Here is a 13,403-nt window from a genome sequence, read left to right as displayed (position 1 = left end):
ATTTTGTGTTTACATTTGTTATCTTTGTCTAATATTTAAATTAGTTTTGTAATCTGAAACATTTAAGTGTGACAAACATGCAAAAGAAAAAGAAATCAGGACGGGGGCAAACACTTTTTCTCACCACTGTATATATACAGTATATGCAGTACTGTACAAAAGTAGGGAAATAATGCTGCAAAGTACTACTGCTTTCATAAATAGAAGTGCTAACAGTTTATTTTTGTCAAGTAACAAAATGCAAAGTAAATGATCAAAATATAAATGAAATCATTATTTGCTGTAACCACCCTATCCCTTCAAAACAGCAGCAAATCATCAATTCTATTTATTTTTGTGCACAGTTTTTGAAGGAACTCTGCAGATAGGTTGTTCCATACATCTTGGAGAACTAATCACAGATCTTCTGTGGTTGTAGGCTTTTGCACAGTTGCTGATCGCTGTCAGTTCTGAGCTGATGGCACTGATTGACATCTTATAATTTTAAAGGGAACTACGCATATTGGCTCTTTCATCTGCTGCACTAAGTTTCCTTGGCTGACCACTGTCTACTAGTCCTGAACACTGCCCATTTCTTGGTGTCCACAATGCTGATACATACAGGCAGATAGTTTCCATCATTCAATACCATCAGGGAGGCATCTAATAGGCTCCACATTTATTCTGCAGCAGAACAGCAACCCTAAACATACAACCAATGTCATTAAGAACTATCTTCAGATTAAATATGAACATGGAGTCATGGAAGTGATGATATGGCCCCACAGAGACCTGATCTTAATATCATTGAGTCTGCCTGGTATTACATGAAGATACAAAAAGATTTGTGCAAGTATTTATCTAAAGATGATCCTTGGTTAGTTCTCCAAGATGTTTAGAACAACCTCATTTCTGAGTTCCTTCAAAAACTGTGTACAAGTGTATCTAGAAAAATTGAGGCTGTTTTGAAGGGAAAGGTTAGTCACACAAAATATTTTATTTAAATCTCTCTTTTTTTGCATTATGTTTGTTTGCAGTTTTTTCCATAACTACCTAAAACTTTTTCACAGTACTGTAACTATATATGTGTGTGTGTGTGTATATATCTATATCTATAATATAATCGTACAAGCGTCCCTCTGTCTGAAGCCTCTATAGACTGAGCAAGCGCAACACGCCTGCGCAGTCTCGCTCCAGACAGAAGAATGCATGGAGCCGTTACAGGTAAGAGGAGTGTATGGCGCCGGAGATTGTGATATGCGTAGGCACTGAATGCATACCGTGATCTCTGGCGCCATACTTACCTGACCGGGAGGAGCGTTGCCGCGGCACCTCTCTTCTCGCCGGAGACTGGGGCAGGAATGAAGGCGTCGGAATCGGCGCATGCGCATAGCGCTATCCGGCGCCATTTTACTGAAGACACATTTGCAGTGTGTCTTCAGCAAAATGGCGCCGGACAGCATGGTATGGGCACGCGCATACTCCGGCGCCACACTCTTCCCGTGGCCTCCGGCAGAACAGGACACAGCAGTGCTGGAGTGCAGGGAAGAAAGGTGAGTATAAGTGTTTTTTTTTGTATGTGCGCAGCGTGAAAGGGATGAGGGGGCCACACATACCAGGATTGGGGGGTGAGGGAGCCACACATACTAGGATTGGGGGATGAGGGGGCCACACATACCAGGATTGGGGGATGAGGGGGCCACTCATACTAGGATTGGGGTATGAGGGGGCCACTCATACCAGGATTGGGGGATGAGGGGGCCACTCATTCCAGGATTGGGGGGTGAGGGGGCCACTCATACCAGGATTGGGGGGTGAGGGGGCCACACATACCAGGATTGGGGATGAGGGGGCCACACATACCAGGATTGGGGGATGAGGGGTACTATACATACCAGGATTGGGGAATGAGGGGACCATGCATACCAGGATAGGGGGGTGAGGGGGGCCATTCATACCAGGATTGGGGATGAGGGGTGCCATGCCTACCGGGATTGGGGTTGAGGGGTGCCATGCATACCAGGATTGGGGGGTGAGGGGACCATGCATACCAGGATTGGGGGTGAGGGGACCATGTATACCAGGATTGGGGGATGAGGGGTACCATGCATACCAGGATTGGGGGATGAGGGGTGCCATGCATACCAGGATTGAGGGATGAGGGGTACCATGCATACCAGGATTGGGGGGTATGGGGGGCCATGCATACCAGGATTGGGGATGAGGGGTGCCATGCCTACTGGGATTGGGGTTGAGGGGTGCCATGCATACCAGGATTGGGGGGTGATGGAGGCCATGCATACCAGGATTGGGGATGATGGATGCCATGCATACCAGGATTGGGGGGTGAGGGGTGCCATGCATACCAGCATTGGGGATGAGGAGTACCATGCATACAAGGATAGGAATGCGGGGTACCATGCATACAAGGATGATGGATGGGGTGCCATGAATACCAGGATGAGGGGTACCATGTATACCAGAATAGGAATATGTGGTGCCATGCATACCAGGATTAGGGGATGAGGAGTGCCATGCATACCAGGATAGGGATAAGGGGGCCAAACATGCCAGGATTGGGGATGAGGGAGCCATGCATACCAGTATGAGGGGTTGGGTGCCATGCATATCAGGATTGGGGGATGAGGAGGCCATACATACCAGGATTGGGGGATGAGGGGTGCCACACATACCAGAATTGGGATGAGGGGTGCCATGTATACCAGGATGAGGGGTACAATACATACCAGAATAGGGATGTGGGGTACCATGCATACCAGGATAATGGATAGGGTGCCATGCATACCAGGATGAGGGGTACCATGCACACCAGAATAGAGATGAGGGGTACCATGCATACCAGAATAGGGATGAGGGGTACCATGCATACCAGAATAGGAATATGTGGTACCATGCATACCAGGATTGGGGGATGAGGAGTGCCATGCATACCAGGATAGGGATGAGGGGGCCATACATACCAGGATGAGAGGTTGGGTGCCATGCATATCAGGATTGGGGGATGAGGGGTGCCATGCAAACCAGTATTGGGGGATGAGGGGTACCATGCATACCAGGATTGGGGGATGAGGGGTGCCATGCCTACCGGGATTGGGGTTGAGGGGTGCCATGCATACCAGGATTGGGGGGAGGTGAGGGGAGGCCATGCATACCAGGATTGGGGATGAGGGGTGCCATGCATACCAGGACTGGGGGGTGAGGGGTGCCATGCATACCAGCATTGGGGATGAGGAGTACCATGCATACCAGGATAGGAATGCGGGGTACCATGCATTGTGCAAGTATTTATCTAAAGATGATCTTTGGTTAGTTCTCCAAGATGTTTGGAACAACCTCATTTCTGAGTTCCTTCAAAAACTGTGTACAAGTGTATCTAGAAAAATTGAGGCTGTTTTGAAGGGAAAGGTAGGTCACACAAAATATTTTATTTAGATCTCTCTTTTTTTGCATTATGTTTGTTTGCAGTTTTTTCCATAACTACCTAAAACTTTTTCACAGTACTGTAAATATATGTGTGTGTGTATATATCTATAATATAATCGTACAAGCATCCCTCTGTCTGAAGCCTTTATAGACTGCACAAGCGCAACACGCCTGCGCAGTCTGGCTCCAGACAGAAGAACACATGGAGCCGTTACAGGTAAGAGGAGTGTATGGCGCCGGAGATCGCGATATGCGTAGGCACTGAACACATACCGTGATCTCTGGCGCCATACTTACCTGACCGGGAGGAGCGTTGCCGCGGCACCTCTCTTCTCGCCGGAGACCGGGGCAGGAATGAAGGCGTCGGCGCATAGCGCTATCCGGCGCCATTTTACTGAAGACACATTTGCAGTGTGTCTTCAGCAAAATGGCGCCGGACAGCATGGTATAGGCATGCACATACTCCGGCGCCACACTCCTCCCGTGGCCTCCGGCAGAGCAGGACACAGCAGTGCTGGAGCACAGGGAAGAAAGGCGAGTATAAGTGGGGTTTTTTGTATGTGCGCAGCGTGAAAGGGATGAGGGGGCCACACATACCAGAATTGGGGGTGAGGGGGCCACACATTCCAGGATTGGGGAATGAGGGGGCCACACATACCAGGATTGGGGGATGAGGGGGCCACTCATACCAGGATTGGGGGATGAGAGGGCCACTCATACCAGGATTGGGGGATGAGGGGGCCACTCATACCAGGATTGGGGGATGAGGGGGCCACTCATACCAGGATTGGGGGATGAGGGGGCCACTCATACCAGGATTGGGGGATGAGGGGGCCACACATACCAGGATTGGGGATGAGGGGGCCACACATACCAGGATTGGGGGATGAGGGGTGCCATACATACCAGGATTGGGGAGTGAGGGGACCATGCATACCAGGATTGGGGGTGAGGGGACCATGCATACCAGGATTGGGGGATGAGGGGTGCCATGCATACCAGGATTGGGGGATGAGGGGTGCCATGCATACCAGGATTGGGGGATGAGGGGTACCATGCATACCAGGATTGGGGGGTGAGGGGGGCCATGCATACCAGGATTGGGGATAAGGGGTGCCATGCCTACCGGGATTGGGGTTGAGGGGTGCCATGCATACCAGGATTGGGGGGAGGTGAGGGGAGGCCATGCATACCAGGATTGGGGATGAGGGGTGCCATGCATACCAGGACTGGGGGGTGAGGGGTGCCATGCATACCAGCATTGGGGATGAGGAGTACCATGCATACCAGGATAGGAATGCGGGGTACCATGCATTGTGCAAGTATTTATCTAAAGATGATCTTTGGTTAGTTCTCCAAGATGTTTGGAACAACCTCATTTCTGAGTTCCTTCAAAAACTGTGTACAAGTGTATCTAGAAAAATTGAGGCTGTTTTGAAGGGAAAGGTAGGTCACACAAAATATTTTATTTAGATCTCTCTTTTTTTGCATTATGTTTGTTTGCAGTTTTTTCCATAACTACCTAAAACTTTTTTACAGTACTGTAAATATATGTGTGTGTGTATATATCTATAATATAATCGTACAAGCATCCCTCTGTCTGAAGCCTTTATAGACTGCACAAGCGCAACACGCCTGCGCAGTCTGGCTCCAGACAGAAGAACACATGGAGCCGTTACAGGTAAGAGGAGTGTATGGCGCCGGAGATCGCGATATGCGTAGGCACTGAACACATACCGTGATCTCTGGCGCCATACTTACCTGACCGGGAGGAGCGTTGCCGCGGCACCTCTCTTCTCGCCGGAGACCGGGGCAGGAATGAAGGCGTCGGCGCATAGCGCTATCCGGCGCCATTTTACTGAAGACACATTTGCAGTGTGTCTTCAGCAAAATGGCGCCGGACAGCATGGTATAGGCATGCACATACTCCGGCGCCACACTCCTCCCGTGGCCTCCGGCAGAGCAGGACACAGCAGTGCTGGAGCACAGGGAAGAAAGGCGAGTATAAGTGGGGTTTTTTGTATGTGCGCAGCGTGAAAGGGATGAGGGAGCCACACATACCAGAATTGGGGGTGAGGGGGCCACACATTCCAGGATTGGGGAATGAGGGGGCCACACATACCAGGATTGGGGGATGAGGGGGCCACTCATACCAGGATTGGGGGATGAGAGGGCCACTCATACCAGGATTGGGGGATGAGGGGGCCACTCATACCAGGATTGGGGGATGAGGGGGCCACTCATACCAGGATTGGGGGATGAGGGGGCCACACATACCAGGATTGGGGATGAGGGGGCCACACATACCAGGATTGGGGGATGAGGGGTGCCATACATACCAGGATTGGGGAGTGAGGCGACCATGCATACCAGGATTGGGGGTGAGGGGACCATGCATACCAGGATTGGGGGATGAGGGGTGCCATGCATACCAGGATTGGGGGATGAGGGGTGCCATGCATACCAGGATTGGGGGATGAGGGGTACCATGCATACCAGGATTGGGGGGTGAGGGGGGCCATGCATACCAGGATTGGGGATAAGGGGTGCCATGCCTACCAGGATTGGGGTTGAGGGATGCCATACATACCAGGATTGGGGGGTGAGGGAGGCCATGCATACCAGGATTGGGGATGAGGGATGCCATGCATACCAGGATTGGGGGATGAGGGATGCCATGCATACCAGGATTAGTGGTGAGGGGTGCCATGCATACAGGATTGGGGATGAGGGGTGCCATGCATACCAGGATTGGTGGTGAGGGGTACCATGCATACAGGATTGGGGGTCAGGCGTGCCATGCATTCCAGGATTAGTTGTGAGGGGTGCCATGCATACCAGGATTAATAGTTAGGGGTGCAATGCATACCAGGATAGGGATGAGGTGTGCCATGCATACCACGATAGGGATGAAGGCAGCACATAACAGAATGAAGGAACAGGATTGGGGAGCACAAATACCAGGATGGGGGCAGCACTACTACCAGGATGGGGTAAGCACAAATACCAGGATGGGAGACCATATATATATTGTGGTGCAGCGGCATTGCTATAATGATCTAGTATGTCTGTTTATGCTATTTTCTTCCCCCTCAGGTGACTGGTCACATGACTGTGACATAGCTCAGGTCCTGTGCGCACAGAATGTCTGTCTGATCACATGACTGTGACATCAGCAAGGTCCTGTCTGTGTGTGTGGGGGGAACATGAGGCATGAGGCTGTTCCCTGTGTGTGGAGGGAACACCGCTCGTGTGAGGCCTGGTGGACTCCTGGAGGGTGAAGCCTGGATCGCTGAGAGTGTGAACGTGATGCCAGTAAGCCTTGGAGTGCCAGAGGCTGGAATGTAAACGTCCTGGAGGACAAAGCCTGGATCTGTGTGTGAGAGATGCCAATGGTCTTGGACGGGATAAGGTCAGGAGACCACGTGTGGTAAGCCTTAAAGCCACAGTGGTGAAAAACCTAATGGACTGAGACAGCTAAACCCGGCAAAGGTAATACACTACGTTATATGGACATTGGTATATGATGACCTTGCTGAAGGCGGTACCTGGAGCAAGTGGGCCTGTGTGCCACTTGGCTCACGAATACTGTATATATGTGTGTCGGCGGGCCACTGAGTTGGACCCGGTAATAAGCGGTTTTATGAAGTAATAAACTGCAGCATTGTGGAAAAACGGAAAGACATTGCACGTGTGCATTGATTGACGCAGCGAAGCGAGTATCCCCCAGGATGATGACAAGCGCTGCCTTACATGTGGTTCGAGAGTGCGGGCAACTGCAGTCTGGTTGCTAGGGGCAACTGCAGTCTGGTTGCTAGGGGCAACTGCAGTCTGGTTGCTAGGGGCAACTGCAGTCCGGTTGCTAGGGGCAACGGCGCAGGACGACGAGTGTGGATGAAGCATCTTGCTGCAACTCGGTGGGGTTGCGAAGATTGTCGTCGCACTCAAATCCGGTTGTTTGCTGCAACTCGGCGGGGTTGCGAAGATTGTCGTCGCACTCAAATCCGGTTGTTTGCTGCAACTCGGCGGGGTTGCGAAGATTGTCGTCACATTCAAATCCGGTTGTTTGCTGCAACTCGGCGGGGTTGCGAAGACTGACGTCGCACTCAAATCCTGTTTTGCGGTGGCTCAGCGGGGCCACGAAAATTTTTTCGGGGAGAGCGGTGAAGTTCAAGTGTGAACAGTGTACCGTGATGGCTGTAAGCAAAGCAGCAGATGTGTCTGGAGCTATTGAGCGTTTGAAGGGCCGGTTGGGACCGGAGCAGGTATTTGAGAAACTCTTACAGGACATGGTGCAGGAACCGCAGGAGCTGTGGGCACCATATAGAATGGCGGCAGTGGACCATTCTATGAACTCTCCGGGGGCGCCAGTGTTGTCCCAGAGTGCCCGGGGAGGTGGTAAGAGATGTTGTGAACTGAGTCCTAATACTGTCGCTGATGTTTTCTGTAAAAATTCCCTTACAGGTGTGGTTGTTAAAAAAGGGGGCGGAGTCTAAAAAGGGGCAGATTTTCACAAGAGTGTGGAGTGTAGAAAACTGGAAATTGTTGCTGATTGTGGGTTGGTACCTCCTAAAATTGACAATGTGACCGTTGATAACGGGGTAGCTCCAGTGGAAGGGGGTGACGTCAAAGTGGGAGGTGACCTGTTAGTCCACAACACCAGGGGGAGTGACACAGACCCCGTAGCTGACGGTGACACTACGGAAGTAGAAGGAGAGGTCCGTCAGGAGGGGCTAGACGAGGTGGGAAAGTCCCCATCTCGTAGACGGCGCAGGGGCCACAAAAAGGTTGCTCCTGTACTCTTTGCTGAAAGTGAAAGTAAAGAAAATGTAATGGTGTGTGCCATTGTTTCAAGTGTGGATCCTCCTTCAGAGGCAGAAGAGGAGGTGACGTACCTGGAGAACGTGTCCTCAGACCAGCGGAGCCTGGAGTTTGAACGGCAGAGGGTCTACCAGGTTGTGAAGAACTTACAGCGAGATCTAAAGGGAAGCAACAAGGAAGTTGTCCAGTGGAAGGAGATGTTCCACGCAATTAAGGAGGACCGCCGCAAAATCAAGGAAGAGGTTTTGCAGTTGAAACTTGAGAAGGAGGCGCGGCAGGATGGAGTTTCTGGACGTGAACAAATCCTAGAACGACTGCGCAAACAGCTCAACCAGGAGCTGTGTGACTCCAAGAAGGAGTGTGGTGAACGCAGTAGGGAACTGCAACAGATTAAGCAGAGTTTAAGAAGGCTGTGGGAGCCTGTAAGGTGTACTTGACCTCAGAGGCTAAACAGCTGGTGGTCCTGTCCACGACTGAAGTCACAGTGAAGAGGGTGGCGATCCTAAGTGACATACATTGGCGATGAATTAGCACGAAGCGGTTTCTCCGGTTGAAGACGGAGCAAGACGCTAGACAACTGGAGCTGATGAGAAAGGCTCACAGTCTGCGGGAAGAGGTCATCCGGGTGCCTCATGTTCTGGTGAGAAAGCTCATTGGGAGAAATAGCCAAGCCATGCAGATGATGGTGAAGAAGTCTGGTGTGGTGAAAGTAAGCAGTCCACGTGATCGTCAGGACTGGGTACCGGATGAAGATGGCATGGTGTCTTTCTACGCTATAGGAACGGAAGAAAGTCTTGCTGATATGAGCATGCTGGTAGAGTACCGAGTGACCTACCTGCGAGAGGTGGAACAGTTAAATCTCGCTAGGCTGCGAGTGAATGGACAGCATCATCTGAGTAGCAGAAGGTGGCAGCCGTCTAGAGATTGTGAGACCAGACAGAGAAAGGGCCCCCTAAATAGCAGGACAGCTACAGCTGAAGTTAGGGACCTTTCAAGATGTCCTGAGAGTAGTGGGTGTGGGTTTAGAGGTAGCGAGGCCTCCAGTGACTCAGGTTTGGGTGGCCCATACAAACGACCCAATGGAGTGCAGGACAGTACGGAGTCGAACCGGACCTTAAATACCAGAGCATGTGAGTCACACAGCTATATTGACCGCTGGGAGCGGGGGAGACCTGGTAGGGTTTCGACTGACCGCTGGGAGCCGGGGAGGTCTGACAAGTTTACGACCCGGAAATGTGACTTGATGAAGTCGGTGACAATGGCAGATAGTAGGTCCCTGAGGAATGGGCTAATGTCGTTGACTAATGTTCCACGGGCTGAGCAGCGCAATTGTCAAATTCACGGTCTCTGTATGAACTGTGGGTTATAGACTGTTTGTGTATATTGTGTGTTCAACCCCACAAGTTTGAACAGATCAGGGGAATATGTGGTGCAGCGGCATTGCTATAATGATCTAGTATGTCTATTTATGCTATTTTCTTCCCCCTCAGGTGACTGGTCACATGACTGTGACATAGCTCAGGTCCTGTGCGCACAGAATGTCTGTCTGATCACATGACTGTGACATCAGCAAGGTCCTGTGTGTGTGTGTGTGTGTGTGTGTGTGTGTGTGTGTGTGTGTGTGTGTGTGTGTGTGCGCGACAGGATATATAAACCCTGGGTGATTTGTGACAGGTGTGTTCCTGTGTTGGGAGTTCCTGTGTGAGGTGTTCCCGTGTGGACACCGGGTGAGAGGCATGAGGCTGTTCCCTGTGTGTGGAGGGAACACCGCTCGTGTGAGGCCTGGTGGACTCCTGGAGGGTGAAGCCTGGATCGCTGAGAGTGTGAACGTGATGCCAGTAAGCCTTGGAGTGCCAGAGGCTGGAATGTAAACGTCTTGGAGGACAGAGCCTGGATCTGTGTGTGAGAGATGCCAGTGGTCTTGGACGGGATAAGGTCAGGAGACCACGTGTGGCAAGCCTTAAAGCCACAGTGGTGAAAAGCCTAATGGACTGAGACAGCTAAACCCGGCAAAGGTAATACACTACGTTATATGGACATTGCTATGGACATTGGTATATGATTACCTTGCTGAAGGCTGTACCTGGAGCAAGTGGGCCTGTGTGCCACTTGGCTCACAAATACTGTATATATGTGTGTCGGCGGGCCACTGAGTTGGACCCGGTAATAAGCGGTTTTATGAAGTAATAAACTGCAGCATTGTGGAAAAACGGAAAGACATTGCACGTGTGCATTGATTGACGCAACGAAGCGAGTATCCCCCAGGATGATGAAAAGCGCTGCCTTACAATATATATATAGCTAACCTAATGACAACCTGCTCTGATCTCACTGCAGAAAGATTACAAGTTGAGCAAAGCAGACAACATAAGTGTGATACTAACACATCTCTGAACAAGCGTGTGAAGGAGGGGCAGTACAGCAGATCTAGTAGTTCTAAGAGAGGAGGAGAGCTGATGATAGAAGGGTTTGTAATGTGACACAGCTAAACTCAGCTGTGCTGCCCCTCCTCACACAGGGACCTCATCTGAAACATGTTAGCCATCTGTGCTTTCTAATCATGCTGGAGGTTAGACCAGGAGATCAGGGCTGTCTGTCATTATACATTGGTAGCACAGTGGCTCAGTGGTTAGCACTGTTGCTTTGCAGGGTTGGGGTCCTGGGTTAATATCCCACCAAGTAAAAAATCTGCAAGGAGTTTGTATGTTCTCCATGTGTTTGCGTGAGTTTCCTCCGGGTTCTCCAGTTTCCTCCCACACTCCAAAGACATACTGATAGGGAATTTAGATTGTTAGCCTCATTGGGGACAGCGATGATATTGTATGTAAAGTTCTGCGGAATATGATAGCGCTTTATAAGCAAAGCATAATATTAATACATCTCACACACTGAAAAATCTGCTGTAAGCTATGATGGAGGGGTGCTCTTCCTTTGAATGTTGCTGTCTGTGTATGATTGGTCAGCAACATACAGGGAGGAGAAATAAACACTCCCAGTGAAAACTATCTGATCAAATACTTTGCTAATGTCTTTACAATGGAGAAGCAAAATTATGGTGAATTTATAACTACCCATTTTTACACTTTGGGAACGCCTATCACCTGGTTGCATTTTCCTTGATTGTTTCCTGTCAGGACTCTTCGGGACTCCTGCAGTTCATCAGGTTGGCTGCACCTGGACTAAACACTTCCCATATACCCTACATGGAGTTGTGCCCAATACAGCACAACTACACCAGGTTAAAGTCTTCTATGTATTTCCCTTGGCTTTATTTTGCATTTTCCATCATTACTACACTCAGAAAACGCAAGAATATCCCCCCCCCCCTTTCATTTAAGGAAAATCTCTCCACTATATTGTCTTTATAACTTTTTTGTTTTTTGATTGCCATTTTTCCCCACTTTTCTTTGTTATACTCCATCACTTATGGTGCAGTTGTTTCATCTCCTCACTGCCTATATTTGCCATAAGTATTAGTGATGGAATCCAAGCCAGCACTAGGGCCACTTACTATTCATCCCTCCTAAACCCACCCACTCCATCACACAGTTTCATAATAAATTCTTATGCTCCTAATTGGACAGGCGCAAAGCTCACGTGCAGAAAAGATGCTGAGGGTTCAGTGTATGAGGAGAGCTATATAGAGATGCATTAGATGGCTTATAATGAGCACTCATGCAGTAGACATATTGGCCCCGATTTATGAAGACCTGCGATGGTCTTAATGACAAGGCGTTTTGGATTCAGACGCCCCTGATTCTTTAAGATCTAGGGACTTGAGTAAGATTTCTGGCATAAGGAATGCCACATCTCGTCATGAATAAGATGACCTGCGGCGTCATGCCCCTGTGGAAATGCCCACATAAGTCGTAAAAAATGTTTGCGCACCTCCGTATTGAGCAAAAATTTTGCAACTTTCAAAATGACTTACTCCTGAATGACTTTCATGAACAGGGGCCATTGTGTGTGCAACATGCAGATTTAGAAGTTGCAGGCAGTTGAAACATCCCTTCACACAGCCCAGGAAAGTGATGTCATTCTGATGATCCATACTAGATTCTGGAGGCTGGAAGAAGGCCTGATCTTATAATAAATCACACCTAAACACTGGGTCAGATTTATCAAGATCGGAGATGTCTCCATCTGTCTTGATGAGATGTGCTGGAGTCAGATGCTCCTGATTCATGAAGATGTGTATGCCTCTTAATAAATCAGGAGAACCAGATGAGTGGCATGCACTTCTGTGTGCGCATCACCACAAATCCTACTCCAGTCCCTACTAGAGTAAGATTTGTGGCAGAGAAAACACTGCCGCTTGTCCACAGTGTTGGAGCTGGGTGAAAATGGCGTGAGAATGCCAAAAGTTGATAATTTTAGCACAGCTTCCAGATGCACCAAAATGATGCCACTGTTCAAAGCTTTTTACTCCACAATACTGGGATAAATGTTTTGATGAATTGGGCTCGCTGTTTCTTCTGGGTCTGACATAACTTGACTGCTGCAACTGACCAGTTTCCGTCATTTGTCTGCAGCGCTGACATGATGTCCCCACCTGACGTTAATGTCAGGGCACTGAGGGGGACATAGCTCTGAGAATGGAGGAGTGGCGCTAGTCCGGATGGTATGTTTTGTTTTCTTTCCCCATCTCACTGGGTCCATTAATAATTGCTTGTGTAGAAGTGGATAGTGGATAACCTCAAAAGTAGTGTAGTTGTGAGTTGGTGATGGTACGTTACCCTGGATGGTGGTGTGATGATGAGCAGAGTATCGTTCTTACAGTCCTAAGCTTCTCATTTACAGAATTCTCCTTCATCTAATAGCCTCTGCTTTAATTGTAGTCACAACTCAAATGTTTCACAAATATTTATAAACGGAGTGAGAAGGGACTTGGCGGAACCGAGCTGCAAAAATGTGCTCAATTCTCAGATTTATCTTGCTAAGAAAACAAGCAAGAAGCCAAAGTAAACCATAGTGATTTATTCACAATTGATAGTACATCTCAGCTCTTTATGAAACTTCACTGCAGTCGCTTATGAAGTGGTACGAGACTTGTTAATGACGGCGCGTCACTTAAATATTGCACCTTAGGTTTATATGTAAATATTTAAATATACTGACATAAATCAAGAGGTAATCCTCTGCAATAAATCTGCATGAAT

At 49.2% G+C, this 13,403-nt stretch overlaps 1 protein-coding gene across 1 annotated transcript in view; it reads left to right on the top strand.

Moving 5' to 3' along the window:
• Positions 1-7,925: 7,925 nt before the first annotated feature.
• The window catches only part of LOC141160828 (cingulin-like), a 37,069-nt gene continuing 31,591 nt past the window's right edge, over positions 7,926-13,403 (top strand). The window contains exon 1 of the mRNA XM_073645619.1: positions 7,926-10,259. Coding sequence (XP_073501720.1) covers positions 8,256-8,681 — 426 coding nt within the window. The 5' untranslated portion in view covers positions 7,926-8,255 and the 3' untranslated portion in view covers positions 8,682-10,259. The remainder of the gene's footprint in view (positions 10,260-13,403) is intronic.

The sequence above is a fragment of the Phyllobates terribilis genome, unplaced genomic scaffold, assembly GCF_046119375.1.
Source record: "Phyllobates terribilis strain yellow unplaced genomic scaffold, ASM4611937v1 Scaffold_9__5_contigs__length_417890890, whole genome shotgun sequence".
NCBI lineage: Eukaryota > Metazoa > Chordata > Amphibia > Anura > Dendrobatidae > Phyllobates > Phyllobates terribilis.
This window is presented reverse-complemented; position numbering and strand designations above follow the sequence as displayed.